A 17,118-nucleotide genomic window follows, 5' to 3' on the forward strand; every position below is an offset into this window, starting at 1 on the left:
TCTAAGAAAGGTGATACCTGACTGGGGGAATCCACATAAAACTTTGGAACATTAAGGTATTTGTTTAGGCCTTTTTGTTCCAGGACAGGACAAAAACCCTTGTTGGGTTTTAGTACGGTTAACAGGTTTGAATAGAATCCTTTGAACTTTAACTCCCCTTATTCTCCAAAGATACTGGAATGACAACTTCCTGAACAAAAGATGGTTCAGGTCATTCTGCAAATCTTATGGTCCTTGAGCAGATTTTGGTTGGTTTGAGAGAACAATGTGGTGAGGGGGTAGAGAATGAAACGCTATTTTGTATGCCTTTAAAACCACTGGTTGAACCCACAGGTTTATTCCAGGAACCATAAACGGGGCAGAGACTGAAAATGCAGTTAAAATTACATCTTTAATGCAATAGTAAAAACAACAATAGTTCAGGAATGTAGTCAAAAACAAAAGCCAGGGTTTAGAAGCCAGAGTAGGTAATCAGATGTGCCAGCTTTAGAGAACCAGAAGTCAGCGCTGTCAGGAGCAAAAAATCAGGAGCAGGAGTCAGAAGAGAAGTAAGCCAGACAAAGTCATACACAGGAACACACTGGACATGTTGACCATATGAGGATACGTGGGGAATAAGCAAAGCGGTTTAAATAGCCAAAAGGGTCTGGCTGGACTAATGAGGCAGGTAATGGTGACCAAGTGAGTCACTGTGGAAATGATGAATGGCTGGTAATTAACTGACAGCTGAGTAGCCTCTGTGCACTGAAAGAGCTGCTAGTAAAAAGCGAGAACGCAGTCCTGAAAGTCTGGAACATCTGTGACACAGGGAAAGGCAAACCATACCAAATGCCTCTTCGAATGGTGCCTCTTCAGTGGAGGGCTCTGGGGTAGACTTGGTAAATTTACAGTTCCAAGTCTTGCGTTGAAATGAAGGGATCATTTTTGGCTTAGAGGCCTTGGTAGAGTGTTGATGTGCTCTTCGTTTGAAGGCGGTAGAGGAGGAAGATTTTGAAACCTTCCACCGTGGATATCTTTGATGAATTTGTCAAGTACTTTACCAAAGAGACGTCCTTCTTCAAAGGCCACTGGAGCCATTCTGGAGATTTGTGTCATGACTTGTTCTAAGGCATCAACACAAAAGAACTAAATGAAGGGTAATACCATATGTGCTCTACCAAAGTACAGTGCTAGAAGACAGAATCCTGTTGGTTGCTTATTGTCCTAGTCTATAAAGCTGCAGGCTGAAAAACCGGAATTTCAGCAATAGCGAGAATCATTCTCAGAAGAAGTGAAAATATTTTCAAGACTAATCCATTCATTATAAATTGCAAATTCGATATGTTCATTAATGAGGAATGTCTTTTTTAGACTTTGCGGGTCTCTTAGTACCCAAAAAGGGCATGGCAAGACAGAGGAGAATTAAGTGTGACAATGCCAGGGCTTCCATGTACAGAAGTGAGTATATCAACACTGGCAAGCATTCTGCATGAAGCCATCTCATCAAGTTTATAGGAGCCTCAGAAGACCATTTCTGCTGTCGCCTTTAACAGCACCTCCAGATCTACTTCATTCCCCTCAATGTATGCATCTTTTAGAAGAGGAAAGTTCACTTTCGGACTCCAGAATGGATGGTAGGGGTGGAGAAGGAGCCTGGTGCATTTGAGTCTCTGACGTGCTGGCTGTATTAAAGTCCTTAGTTGTGCTACAATTTCTGCAACTGTGACATAGTTGTGGAAAGTCTTCTTTAGTCACCTGTCATGTGCTTGAAATAGAGTTTGAATCAGATGCAAAAACCAGTGTTAAAAATAGGGTCCTGCTCCAGTGCAAAGGAAGCATCACCATATCATGCAGGACTAGGAAGTAGTACACAGCATTCCTGGCGTTGATGGTCTTGCAACAAAGTCCCTGTCCCTGGCAAAAGGCGGAGGAAGCAAAGACTCTAGGAAGAATTGGTAGCAAACTGTGCAACCTGTGGATGATGAAATTTTACCACCGAATTTGAAAAGCTTAACATTGTATAAGTTACTACGTTACAAACCCATTCCTTGATAGTTTTAATGTATAAATAAATACTATTTGGAATATACAAGTGTAAAGCAAGTAACAGATAATATGTCTTACAATTGTTATGAGGCTACAGTAATGGCCCAATAAACAGGGTGATCTTATCTTACCTGTCCATGTTGCTGGTCCCTATATAGGGTCCAGGCTTCGCCCATAACATTAAGCAAACCCTCAAAGGGGTCTTTAGGGTCTGAAGGATGAACCTGTGAAGCACACTGCAGCTAACTACACACATTCCACCAAGGAGTGCCAAGGTGAGTGCTCAAACAGGATCCAGTGCTGAAAGCACTTAGGCCGTCCATACAGCATCTCCCAAAAGTTTAGCCTCCTGAAGTTTCACCAAGGTTGCTCCAATCCAGATGTACTGCTTTTATGGGGGGGGGGGGTTAGGAGACAAAGAGTTGTTTGAAGAATCCAAATATTAAACTAGTTAAGCTCAGAGTGATTTCACCGGAAGAGAGAAAAGGTCTATCACTTCAGGACACTAGCAAAACACTAAGGACTTAAGGAGTGTGGTAGGATTACGAGAGTCGTTCAGTGTGTGTGTTCTCAGAAACTTTGCCAGTGTTTAATCACATGACGGTACCAGCCTATAATCCAGGGTTTACGAATATCAAAGCCTGTGTTTAGTACTGTACTGTTAAGATAGTCCGGGTCTTTCAAAAAACACATTACAACTGGTAATTTTCGAAGTCTGAGATGATCAATGGTAAAAAAAGAGAGCTGTATGAAGCATTAGAACAAAGGCATTGTCTATGACACTATTGAAAGTATGCAAAAGAAAATATAAACAATTATTGTATTAGGAGGCAGTGACAATACAAAAGCTATCTTTACCTAGTGCTGGCAGAAAGAAATCACTAACATTGTATAGCTAATGCAGTGTGCACATTACATTAACCACATGCTGTCCGTCCCATAGCAATTTCCATGCCTTCCCCAACTACAAAGCACCTCCCACACAGTAAAAAAAAAAACACAACAACATTGGCTAGGCACACAGCTAACCCTTTGATCACCCTTGATGTTAACCCCTTCCCAGCCAGTGACATTAGTAAAGTGACAATGCATATTTGTTAGCACTTAACTGATCCCCAAAAAGTGTCAGATTTGTTCGTTGCAATATTGCATACTCGCTATAAGTCACTGATTGCCACCATTACTAGCTAAAAAATAAATACAATTAATTCATTAAGCATTCATAAATATATCCCATGGTTTGTAGACCTATTTGCCTAAATTTTTTTTATTAGGGGTGTTTTATAGCAGAAAGTAAAAAATAGTGGGATTTTTGTACTTACCGTAAAATCCATTTCTCTGAGTTCATCGACGGACAGTGTTCCATAAATTGTAACTACTGTGCTATATTGCCTCCTCCAGGAGGAGGACTAGGCAGGAAAAAAAAAACACCTAGCTATGCCCATGGGCCTTCCCTCAGCTTGGTAAATAACCCCCCCTCTCTGCTCTAGGTAATCAGTTTAGTAGCAAGCAGTATTAGAACTCCATAGAGGGGTGGGTGCTGAATGAACTCAGAGAAATGGATTTTACGTTAAGTACAAAAATCCCATTTTCTTTCGCTCATTGACGGACACATCGCTCCATAAATCATAACTACTAGGACGGCCAAAAGCAGTGCCGAAAGGAAAATGAGGGGTGGGGAAAGTAACCCAAGGCTAAACATAAGAGCCCTTAACCAGGACACAGGAGCCTTAACCGGGTCACAGGAGCCCCGTCTGAAAAGAAAAAAAATGGTTAAAGAAAAAAACACTCCTCAAGAGGAAACAGCCCCTCTTAAACAGCAGCCTGCAAAACTTTGCAGCCAAAAGCATCTTCAGATGCTAAAGTATCTACCTTAAAAAAATTTTGTGAAGGTATGCACCGATGACCAAGTGGCTGCCTTGCAAACTTGCAATATTGATGCCTGATGACGGAAGGCCCAAGAAGCACTTGTAATAGGCCTGAGTAAAATGTGCCGTGACAGGGAAAGGTGGAACATGGAATAGGCCTGATTCACTGTCTGTCCAAACTATCTGGAGATGGTAGCCGAAGAAGCAGCCAGGCCTTTTCTTGGTCCGTCTAACCACAAAAACTGAGTCAGGCCTTCGAAACAGATCAGTAGCTGCCAGATACACCCGAATCGCACAAACCATATCCAAGGTATGCAAAGCAAATTCCTTGAGATGAGCCGGCTTGGGACTCAAGGAAGGCAACACAATGTCCTCATTCAAATGGAAGTCAAGAGACAACTTTGGACAGGAATGATGGACAGGGATGAAGAACCACTTTATCCCTAGGGACCACCAAATGGGGACTGCGGCAGCATAATGCTGCTAACTCCTTTACCCTGCGGGCCGGGGTAATAGCCACCAACAATGTCACCTTCTGGGATAACGTAGGCAATGGAATCTCCCAAATATTCTTAAATGGAGGCTTTTGGCAAACAAAAGTACTAAATTTAAATCCCATGGCGGCAAAAGAAACCGTACTGGTGGAGCGACATTTCGAACTAAAGAGTGCTTGGCTAGGGGTTGCTGAAAGAAGACTGCCAGGGCAGACACCTGATCCTTGATGGTACTCAAGGCCAACTTCTGATCAACGCCCTGTTGAAGAAAGGTTCAACCTTTTGAGCCAATCCGAGCCACAGAAAAAAAAGAGAGTCGATTGGTGCTCATCCTCGATCAACACCAAGAAATGTAATGTTCCACGCATGATGGTTTATCTTGCTGGAAGACGACTTCCTCACCTTCACCATAGTAGGGATCACTGATCCAGACAGACCTCTATCCCTCAGTACCTGGCTTTCAATAGATAAGCCATTAAAACCAGCAACTGTGAAGCAGTATGGTAGATCAGCCCATGAGACAACTAGTCTTCTCTGAGAGGAAGACCCTAAGGGACGTTTATGGCGACGAGACTGATTGGAAGATCCTTGCCCTTGATTCCTCGCAGAAATTTCTGGAGAAGCCTGAGCAGATAATGATACTGGCCTTACTGCGGCCCTTGGATGCCTGCCAGAGGAACCCATGATCTGGCCACGAACCTTGGTATCCTCCTGTGGAGCTGAACCTGCTAAAGGAGCTGCATGTAGGATTGTGCAAACAGAACTATCTTGAAGGTGGATACCACCAGACTCAGAACCTGTATGCAAAATGGGAGAGAGAACTATCTGTGACAGCAGCCGGTGAATCATGGCCTGTGGTTCCTTAAGTTTGCCCAAAGGACCACCCTGGTCAGAATTAGAAATCAGACCTAGGTAAATCAATTCCTTTGACAGGGATAGGTGGACCAATTCTTAAGCCACAGCACGCGCCTAATCACCACCGCTGAAACAGAAAGTTTGGACAGCACAAAAGCTATATCCAAAGCTGCATCACAAATAAACTGCAGCCCATGGACCAATTTGTCTGCTCACCCGCCAGGCCCTAGCACAAAAGTTTGGCCCATTCAGTTAGGGTCTGAGACACCAGGGCTGAGGCAAAGACTGGCCGCAATGTGAAACCAACCATATCGCGCTTTACCACTGCATGGTATGGCTCGCTTTGGCGCTTTTCCACTGCATGCTACCGCATGGTACGTGTTAGAACGGTTTGGTACGGTTTGGTACAGCGGCGCTTTTCCACCATATGGTACGGCTCACTTAAACAGTACCACCTCAGTTGGGGTTCCAACCGGGCCATACCTATCCAATATCCCACAATCCTTCACATGCAGCCTTGATTGTTTGTCACTACTAGCCACTGATTGGTCAGAGAATTGTTGTAATCCCACCTACTACTTTAGTGGAAAAGCAAATCAAGCCGAGAAGAGCCTATACAGTGCTGAAACGTGCCGACTCGTATCACGCAGTGGAAAAGCAAACCGAGCAGAGCTGGGCCAAGCAGCGGCGAGTGGAGACGAGCCGGTACTCGCAGTGGAAAAATGCCAATAGTAAACATGCTGCGTGCCACAACCTCCGCTTTCCTGTCAGCTGGGTCCTTAAAGGAAGGGGATTCCTCTACTGGGATCATGGTAGCTTTGTTCAACCTAGAAACAGAAGGGTCCACCACTGGTGGACTAGTCCACTTTATTAAAAGTGACTCCCCAAAAGGGTAATGTACAGCAACACGTTTGGGGACCACAAAGGCTAATTTCCTTTGTGGTCCCCACACTTACAGGAAAACCTGTCTAAATAAGGCACACAAGGAAACACCTTTGGAGTGCGAGAGGACTTATGCGTACCAAACGACACAGCCAAGTCCGTGACTACATCAGCTGCATCCTTCATTTTTAAAGTCTTATGCACTGCAGTGAGAAGTGAGTCTACCGGCTTTTTTAATCACTGCTGCGACCATGGAGGAAATATCCTCACTATCAGATGGATCTGGGGGTGTGAAATTAAGCCCCCCTGGATAGGCCGCGTCCACTACGGCATCAAGCTCAGAATCAGATGAGACAGACTGAGCAGGGAAAGGTTGGGGCACTTCCTCCTGAGCCTTTGCCCACATGCAGGACCACCAGGAATGCAACCATGGGAAGCTGGGGTTTCGAGGGACCTGCCCCTTCCATGAGGGGGTCAGTGGGGGAGATGTGACACTGAGGCTCCATAAGGAAAGGAAGACCCTGCAGTACAAAAACAATCTTTTGGTACCACTAAAGGATCCCCACAAGGCTCATGGTACCCATCAGCAGAGAGAAAGATAAGAGGGTCCCCCAAGGACTCACCCTACGGATCGGAGGAGCGCAGAGAATTCGGACCCAGCATCACCATGGACGCCATCCCTGTTCATATGTCCCAGGCACAGAAAGAGGAAACTGAGGAGGAAGAGGGGAAAAGGAGGAGCTTTGGCATCCCCATGAGGCTCCGATTGTCTCCAGCGTCCCATGAAAAAATTGGACATCCTGTAACCTGTGACATCATCAGGCTGCACAAACATGGCCGCCACCTGGAGACCAGCCAGACTAAGGGAAAATGGCCCCTGTGACATCATCGGGGCTACACAAACATGGCCACCAACCGGAGACCACCCAGTCTAAGGGAAAATGGCCATCATCAGCTACAGCATGCTGCCAGGATCTTCCCTGTGTCCTCTGCAATGCTGCAACTTCTGCAGAGAGACCCCCTCCAGAAGGTAGGACACATGTTAGGGGAGACTCCACTGCGCACTCTGCACTGGGACCCCCCTGCACTATATCCACATTGCAAACAGTGGGGCATGCACCTAGGGGTCTCCTACACTGGGACCCCTCCAGATAACAAGGACAGGGCACACTATTCCAGGCTCCTTATAGTGTGGGGATAGCAGGGGAGACCCTAGAGGTCTCTGCTGCATCCTCTGCCCTGGGATGCCCACCAGACTCCAGGTTCAGACAGGGGGGAAAGGGAGTGGGGGAAGCCCAACTTACTGAGGGATTTTTAAGGATGGGAGCCCACATGGAAGAAAAATATATTTAAAATATATTTTAAAAAAAACATTTTTTATTTTTCCCAAATATATTAGAAATATATTTGAAATGCTACAATTTTGGCCATATTCAATATATTTGGAAATATATTTTTCTTCCATATGGGAGAAGAGAACCTGCAGGCATGTCCAATTGTCCCTGGAGGTTACCCGCATCCTCCCCAAAAAACCCGCCAAAAAGGGGAGAGGGGGGGACTGTACCTGCCCTTTCATGGTGCGGGTAATGCTCCAGACAGAATCCTCGCCACCGAACTAGGGGAGCTATCGGCCATGGGACCGCTGCGTCTCAGACCCAATTAAGATAAATCTTCCGGAGTTGAAGTGGTTAAAAAGAAAGCATGAATGAATAGCACAGCACAGCAATGTAGGCAGAACGGTGTGAAACAACCTATTATTTATGAAATCCTAGAGAAAGGGAAACCAAGTAATATGCGATTGCAAGTATTTTGCAAGAAAACATCATAAAACATTATTAAAATGAAAACTCCAGATTCGGACAAAATAATACATACGTTTTTCTTTATACCAGTGCACCAAAAAAAACAAGCAACACGTGCTTACTGAATTTATCTACTACATCCTATTCAACGTGACAGTGAAATGAAAAGTAGAAGGTCATCATGAACTGTTTGACTGTACATGAAGCTGGGTCAAACAAAAAGGATCAAAAGGGCACTATCAATTTACAGATTAGTCCGAGCCTCTATGTGATTCTAAGCTGATGGAAAAAAAATGCAACGGTGGTAGCAACTATAAACAAAATACTGTGTAACAGCTATATCAAGGTTTCAATCAAGAGGAACCTATACCTCACAATTTTTTTTTTTTTTTGGAAAATTCTTTTTATTAGTTTTAGAAAAGGGATCGACATACAAAACAGAGACGTCGGGCATTCCCTGGCTCAACAACACAAGGCATAGCAAAACAATAAGGCATAAAAAAAAAAAAAAAAAAAAAACAACATCCCCAAACAAGACTGCACCCAACGACTACCGAAGATCGTGCTTCACCATTAAGGATCATGCAAACTGTGACAGTCCATTCACCGTGAGACATCCCAGGAGCCCATGGGGGTGGCGAGAGTCCTGCCTCCACCGTGCACAGGGGGAAAGGATTCTGCACATATCAAGGTCCCGGGGTCACCCCATCAGAGCCCTCAGCATCATTAACAGTTTCACTTGACTCCAACCAGTTATCCCATACCTTGCAAACTTCTGTGGGCAGCCTCTGTTGGCATATGTTGCCTTATATAGTGGAATCACTGAATTGACTATTCCTCACAATTTGAAGAGTAAAAAGAAAGTTAAAGTGTAAGTCCAGGCAAAATCTAACTAACTCTAAACCTGCTCTCTGCCACATTCTAAACCTTATCTATCTATCCCTGTTAAAGCAAAAATTGCTATTCTGCAGCTGACCTGGTCCAGTTTCCAGTGGCGGAAGCTCTGTGCAGGACAGGACTGACAATGGCTGGGAAGTGACGTCACTCATAGACTTACTATGGGGCTTCTGTTGTCGGCTGCCTCTCCTGCACCCGCCTCCACACTCAAGCCGCCGCTGACAGCTCATGCTGGGACCGGACCGGCTGCAAAATAGGTAAGTACTGTCTGTATAATGATTTTTGCTTTACTGGGTTAGCTATATTAGGCTAGAATGTGGCAGAGAGCAGGTTTAGCGTTAGTTCGGTTTTTCCTGAACTTCCACTTTAACTTCACTGTTCTGGCAAATGTGGCATTGCTAGCTGGAATAAAATAATCAAGACTGTAATAAGTACTTGTCTATTTGATATGTGATGCTTATCCCGGATCTCGAATTATACATTGTACCCAAATGCCTAAATGATGGAGGGGGGGGGGGGGGGTGTTCAAATTCTGCCTGCTGTCTAAGCCCCTGTTCACACTGGGGCGACGCTACTTCGCACCGCAACCTCCGAGGTCACGGTGCGAGCAGCGCGCCGCGACCTCGGAGCGGCCGCCACGGACTTCATAACATTGAAGTCTATGGCGGTCGCCTCCTGGTCGCCCCAAAGAAGCTCCGGACCCTTTTTCTGAGTCGGAGCGACTTGTGTCGCTCCTATCAGAACGGGTCTGCAGCTTCCCTATGGGAGGCGACCTGCGGCGACCAGGTCGCCTCACAGGTCGCCCCAGTGTGCACGGGGGCTAAGAGGTGATGTTTAAAAAAAAAAAAATCCAAAAGCAAAAAAGGTATGTGAAGGATATGAAACACATGTGCATAGAAAGCAAAGTTCATCTTCTATCTCTCCACTGAAAAAAAAAAACTTGTTTGCTTTCTATTGACAAGTGCCACACTAGTCTCTAATATCATTCAATATCAGCTCAACTACAATCAGGGCAGCCATCAGAAATTTTTGGGCCCCTTACACAGCTTTAGGCCTGGGACCCTCCAAGCCTGACCACCAAGGGCCTGCCCATGGGTCATCCCACCAAATTCACACACCGGCCACCCCACCTGTATATATTTCAGTGCCCCTCACACCTGTATATATGCCAACCCCCCCCCCACACACACACACACACACCTGTATTTATGTCAGAACCCCCCCCCCCCCCCCACACACACAAGTATATAGGTCAGCCCCCCTCACACCTGTGTATATGTCAGCACCCCCTCACACCTCTATATATGTCAGCACCCGCTCACACCTGTATATATGTCAGCACCCCCTCACACCTGTATACATGTCAGCACCCCCTCACACCTGTATATATGTCAGCACCCCCTCACACCTGTATATATGTCAGCCCCCCACATACACATAACTGTAAACACACAAAGCTCTGGCCCCTCCTTGTACCCAAACAGCCCCCTCCCTTTCCTTCACAGCCCCTACTTGTAATGGTGGTCTTCCTATTTAGTCCCAGCTCTTATTTCCACAAAGCTGACACATTGCTGAGACACAGAGGAGTTGCAGCCCATTGCAATACATAACACAGTACAAGCAGCACACATGAAGGGTGCACATATAGATTGTAGCCAGAGGCGGCAGTAATAAGCTTGATGTCTGAGCTCAATGACACAGAGCAGCAGAAGTTGCCGAGTTTGTTTCTGTCGAGTGCAACACAGCTCCCCTTTACCTGCCCCTGGCTTCTCCAGGCCGGGCCCCTTACATTTGTACCGGCTGTCCCCCCCTGATGGCGGCTCTGATTCCAATATTATATGGCTAAAAAAAAAATGATATTCAGGCATACTGAGTCTAGGGACATTCATTTGTCAGAAAGAAAAAAAATGAGCAATAGGGTCATGGCATGCAAAATGCTATAGTTCTTAAGAGAAATAACCTACTGGTTTATTCACTCACAATTGAAATTAATTTTGGGTAGATTATTCCTTTTTAGCTATAATTAAAATACACCTGTAAGTGGGTACTCCACAGGTGCCAACACTGCAAGTGATGGCCATACTTTATTCTTCTGCACCTGAATTTTATGGTGGTTGTAGATTGCAGTTTTGAGAGAATGCTGGAGGGCTGGGCCTGTTCTCTACACTGCAGGGAAGTGTTGTAGGATTTCAGACTCCTACAGGGCACAAGAGTAGAGAACAACGAAGGCCTCTTGCACGGTTAACTAATGTATGAGCATTCCTGGCAGAAAAAAAAACGTGAGCATAAACTGTATATCATTTGTGTGTATTTGCAAATACGCATGGACAAGCAAAAAAAATTCTTCTAGCTTTATTTTGAAGAAAGTGTGGCTCAGGTGCATATTGTAGCATATTTGCAGGTATACACGCACAAATACAGACTGGCAACTTAGATTTCTGTATTTTTTTTACCAATCAGTACACAGCGCATGTTTATGTGCCTGTGTGTACAGGGCAGGTGCATTAAAAACAATAGGCTGCAGTGAAAAAAAAAAAAACACATGTAAACCTGAAAGCTGAGCGTTTTCAGGCAGCAATGTGCAAGAGGCCTAAATGTGTGTGTAAAGAATCCTGTGACTGATCAGACTCTCCCCACATTCACAGATCATGTTTAAGGCAGTGTAATCAATGAAAGAACTATTCTCAATGGAGGGGGTGTCTCCATTGGACCAGAAGACCATTGGGCCTGAAGATCCGAAGCTGTAACCACTGTTTTTGATAGCTAAACTTAAGCTTTAAAACAAAAAGAAGGTTAGGAAATAAAAGGTAAACTATACACAGACCTCTGCATTGCACACTGGAAGTTTATCCTCTTTATTCTCTGCTGCAGCCTCCACACCTTTATCTTCTTCTGATTTATCATCATGGCTATTCACTTGTTCATCTTTCACTTGCTTTTCATCAGAGGACTCTGCCACATTATCTTTGTTATCTTCCTTAGAGTCAGATTGGCTTAGGGATTTCTGTTTTTTGAGCCATGGTGGGAGAAAGCGTGAAATACCTTTGCCTTCATGTGCCTCCTTTTCCTTTTTCAGCTTTCCTGGGCTCTTCTCTGTAGGACTGCTGGGGGAGGAGGGTTCTTCAGTTGCGTTCACTTGGTCTGACTCTCCAGGGTTATTTTCAGAGCTGTCAGCGGCTACATCTGTGGTTCCTTCTGCCTGCTGACCCTCCTCATTTGGGTTTCCTGATGGCTCATTCTTACTTTCAGGCTTTTCAGAATCATTCACTTCAACTGCAGGACTTGCTTCAGTTGTCATGGTCCCGGTCTATGCTGAAATAGCAAAAGCACTATATTAGTCACCTAATTTAGAACAGTAAGTACAGTATCTAATGTCCTTTGCTATGGTCTTCAACAAAAGGAAAATTACAATTTTCATAACTGTCCAATGTTAATACTCTAAACAGGTAACATGTTGCTGGAGATATTTATTGATAAAATTAAGCACACTGAAGGGGAGGAAGGAAGTGTATTTGAGCAGTAGAATGAAAGAAGGAAACTACGAATCACTTGGTGACGTCAATAGACTTTACCCAAGTTTAAACTTATGACAAAAGTTACATGACATTTAAGGACGTATTTGAGTTTGTTTTACAGAGTTGTTTCCTAGACATAACTTACGCATGATGGTAAGACAAAAAAGTGATGGGAAATTAGAGTTGTCACTTTGTAGAGATGTAACTTCCCATGGTGATTCCAGGACAGGTTATGAAAGATAATCTCAATGTGGCACACAGAAAAAAATGGGAAGTTACATCTCTACAAAGTAACAACTCTAATTTCCCATCACTTTTTTGTCTTACCATCATCTGTGTAAGTTATGTCTAGGAAACAACTCTGTAAAACAAACTTCTATTTATGCTATAGATTTCCTTCTACCGATATATTCATCCTTGTCAGTCAAGAGCTGCTGGATGTCATTGTTAGTTCCTTTGTATATCATTAGTCCGAGAAGATGGTGTAAATATAATTTCATGTAGGTAAATCTGAGTTATATCTATCAATGTCCGCCACATGTTGGTTCCCTTTGATTCTAAATCATAATTTCTATCTTTGCAAGGGATGACTATGCTTGTATTCACTTATATCATCACTAACCCAAGATACATGGAGGGGTCTTAGCCCCTATGTCCGCCCCCAGACATTTTAGTGGCATGTGCGACACTCCGCCATATGGTTTGTGAGTGGTTATGCTATATTATGTCATGAAAAAAATATTGGGTGATAAACTAAATTAAAATATTTGTTCTTTTGTATATATAAGAAATTTACATGGATTTCTCTCATATTTAGCAGAATATGATACTTTGTAAGTTGGTCCCGAGGAAGTTAGGCAATCAGCGAAACAAGTTGACCAACGGATGAAATATACACGCCTCCATATTTTCTCATCTTGGAACAGGTATATAATCATAGGAGGTGTCAGCTAGTGGTTCCACATGGGATATTTGTATTGTATTACCAGGTTTTAAATTTTTATCCCATAAGTTACGTGTTATGCCTTTTTTTTTTTAAATAAAATATGTTAAAGATTGATGATTTTTTTATGAATTGGATTTTGTCTCATATGGGTGCCAGTAAACTCAATCATCAGCAGGACTGGTTCCTGCAAAATATACATGTAACAGAAAAAAAATGTAACTTAGGTAGATAAATACTAATCATTAGCCCCCGTTCACATCAGTCAAATTTCCTGACAAGTTGCACCCTATTGCCAGCAATGGCACTGTTCAAATTGGTGCGACTGACTTTATAGAACCGCATCAATTTGAAAAAGCAGTTACTGCAGTACTTTTGGTGATTTCAGATTCAACTTGCATAGACGTCTGTGCATGAATCTGCACATTATGTCTTCCAAGTTGCACCTGAAGTCACACTGACATGCAGGGTAAAAATCGTGTGATTTCAAATGAACTTGCATGATTTCAAAGTCGCATTTAATGTGAACGATTATTAATGTGAATGATATTTAAATACTCTGTTTAGCACCACCAACACAAATTGAGCTGTATGAAAATACGACCAACATGCACTTGTTTAATACAGATATGAATACTTCAAGAAAGAAAAACCTAGAAAATAAATCTAATAAGAATATCTAATAGCAGCAATTAAAATTATAAATAAACGTAAAAATATAACTTTATTGTCCCGATGCGGTGCCATATTTAATGCATGCACAAAGAGTTTATATAGGATATTATAATTATTATACAGGATTCATAAAGCGCCAACAGTTTGGGCAGCTCTTTACAATGTGGTAGTAATGCTTCCAGGGACAGACATCACATTAAGAGGCATTCATTTTCTTCCATTAATAGAAAGGAGAGCTGCACGATTAATCGTATGAAAATCGCGATCTCGATTCACCCCCCCTGACGATCTAAACCTGACATATGCTCGATTCTTTGCATAGCTGCAGAGAGAACAGCTGTGGAAAAAAAAAAAAAGCCTCCCACAAACAAACGCCTATCAGCATTAAGGCTGCATTCACACTTGAGCGTAGCGTTTTTTACCGCGTTTTTACCGCGATTTTAAGGCGTTTTTTTCAGGCGTTTTTCATTGACATCTATCAAAAACGCTGGTAATCAGCCCAAAAAGAAGCTCATGTACTTTTTTCAGCTACAGGCGTTTTGCAAAATGCTCAGATGTGAACAGGGGCCATTTAAATGAATGGGGTTTTACTTGTTGGGCGTTTTGGAACGTTTTTTTTTTAGCGTTTTTGGAGCTGAAAAACACTCAAAAACGCCCAGGTGTGAATGGAGCCTAAGGCTCCGTTCACATGTCAGCGTATGGATCGCGGGCAGAACTGCCGCGGTTCCGCCCGCAATCCGGAGATTATTGCAAATCGCGGGACGCCTGTGCGTTGCCCGTTGATTTGCAATAGCCCCCCAAACGCTGAGCGATGTTGCCGCGATTTCCGCCTGCCGAATCGCGGGAACATTGCGCAAAAAAAATCGCGGGACGCAATACGCTCCAAAGAAGCTCTTTTACTTTTTTGGGCGTAATGCGTCCCGCGATTTTTTTTGCGCGATATTACCGCGATTCGGCAGGCGGAAATCGCGGCAACATCGCTCAGCGTTTGGGGGGCTATTGAAAATCAACGGGCAACGCACAGGCGTCCCGCGATTTGCAATAATCTCCGGATCGCGGGCGGACCCGCGGCGGTTCTGCCCACGATCCATACGCTGACATGTGAACGGAGCCTAATGGCTGGAATACACGATAAGAAAATCGGCCGAAAATTTACGTTCAGCGAGCGATCAGCCGATATTCTACTCGTTAATGCCCAGGCATCAATGAGGGATATTGATATTGTGAATGAAAAATACCGTTTGAAAAATCCCAAAAAATTCTGTCGTCTCGTTTGCGTATGAACGATATTCTATACGTTGGTGTTGAGGTCGTTCATTTTAAATCTGTATAACCTCATCACACATGAGGACCGAGGAACACTGTTTCGATGGTCGGCGGGCAACGATCGGGCGATATTCGGACCGTGTATGTTGGCAACGTTTTCGACCGACAAATACTTTTTCAAAAGTCGGTGGTCGAATGATCGAGAGATATTGTATTCACACCATAAGTCTGCCAGTAACTATAAACAAAATGATTACATTGTATCTTTTCCTTCCCTCTGCCAGGGAGAAAGGAAGTTTAACCTCTTAAAAAGACTAGACCTTTTTCTGACACTTGCTGCTTGCAAGTTAAAATCTTAGAACGTACTTAGAACCCCCAAACATTTTATATATTTTTTTTTAGCAGAGACCCTACAGAATAAAATGGCGATTGTTGTAATATTTTATGTCACACTGTATTTGCGCAGCAGTCTTTCAAACGCAATTAATAGACTTTAATGAATAAAAAAAAAAACGTAACAGTAAAGTTATCCCAATTTTTTTTTGTTACACAGAGAATCGTGAGAGAATCGTGATCTTTATTCCAAGCTAAAAAAATTGTGATTCTCCATTTTGGCCAGAATCGTGCAGCTCTAATAGAAAGGTATTGTAAACAGTCAAGGTGCCAGAGCTCTGCAAACGTGTGAGATCTACCCCGGGTCTGTTTATGTGAATGGGAAGGATTCTCCTCCTGTAGCATCCTAAGATATGATATACTTATCTCAGGAGGGCATTGGATTGGTACCACAATTGAATTGTTATTTTAAATAGACAGAGCATGACAAGAAACTGAATTTGGCAGTCCTAAAAATTTTACAACTGAAAACAAGGTAAAAGAACGGATAGGAAATTTTTAGAAGAATCCCAACTTTGCACTAAAGAGTCTAATGGGTGTATATGGAAAAGTTAAAGTGGTTGTAAAGTCAGGTTTTTATCTTAATGCATTCTATGCATTAAGATAAACATTCTGTGTGCAGCAGCCCCCCTCAATGCTTACCTCAGCCCGTTCTTGATCACGACTGTCTCAGCCATTCAGGACTCCCCTCTTCATTGGCCAAGACACAGCAGTGGCACCATTGGCTCCCGCTGCTGTCAATCAAAGTCAGTTAGCCAAGGAGTAGCGAGAGGGGGCGGGGCCAAACCACGGTTCCGTGTCTAAATGGCTATGGAGAGCGGTGACTCAGCTCAGGTGCCCCCAAAGCAAGCTGCTTGCTGTGGTGGCACTCAAAGGGAGGGAGTAGGTAAGTATAACATGTTTTTATTTTTATTGGAAAAAAAAAAAAACAATACTTTTCAATCACTTAGCCCCCGTTCACATACACGCGACGCTACTTCGCACCGCGACCTCCTAGGTCGCGGTGCGAGCAGCGCGCCGCGACCTCGGAGCGGCCGCCACGGACTTCATAACATTGAAGTCTATGGCGGTCGCCTCCGGGTCGCCCCAAAGAAGCTCCGGACCCTTTTTCTAAGTCGGAGCGACATGTGTCGCTCCTATTAGAACGGGTCCGCAGCTTCCCTATGGAAGGCGACCTGTGAGGCGACCAGGTCGCCTTAGTGTGAACGGGGGCTGAAAGGTAAAACTGAAAGGATAAAATGTTGGTCAGATCCAGGAAGCCTCTTTTGGCACAACTACCAGTTTCAGATGGAATATTAGCACATTACTTTTGTGCTTTACTGTACTACCTTATGTACTTTATTAACCCAATATAATGACTCATGGACATCTTCAAGTTTTAACTGTGTGTTAGAAATAGTCCTGCTTGCTGCATTTTTTGTGTGGTTTCCAGCAAAATGTGCATTACATAGAGTTCAAAAGTAAAAAATGAAAGCATGCCACGCACTGCACATAAAATATGAT

General features: G+C 43.7%; 1 protein-coding gene across 17 annotated transcripts in view; it reads right to left on the reverse strand.

Moving 5' to 3' along the window:
- EPB41L2 (erythrocyte membrane protein band 4.1 like 2) overlaps window positions 1-17,118 on the reverse strand; it is a 375,724-nt gene that overhangs the window by 241,862 nt on the left and 116,744 nt on the right. For all 17 annotated transcript variants that reach the window (XM_082250108.1, XM_082250106.1, XM_082250105.1 and 14 more), the window contains one exon: window positions 11,648-12,135. In XM_082250108.1, the coding sequence (XP_082106234.1) occupies window positions 11,648-12,121 (474 nt within the window). In that variant the 5' untranslated portion in view covers window positions 12,122-12,135. The remainder of the gene's footprint in view (window positions 1-11,647; window positions 12,136-17,118) is intronic.

This window comes from Pelophylax lessonae, assembly GCF_965119305.1.
Source record: "Pelophylax lessonae genome assembly, chromosome: 3".
In the NCBI taxonomy this organism is placed as follows: domain Eukaryota; kingdom Metazoa; phylum Chordata; class Amphibia; order Anura; family Ranidae; genus Pelophylax; species Pelophylax lessonae.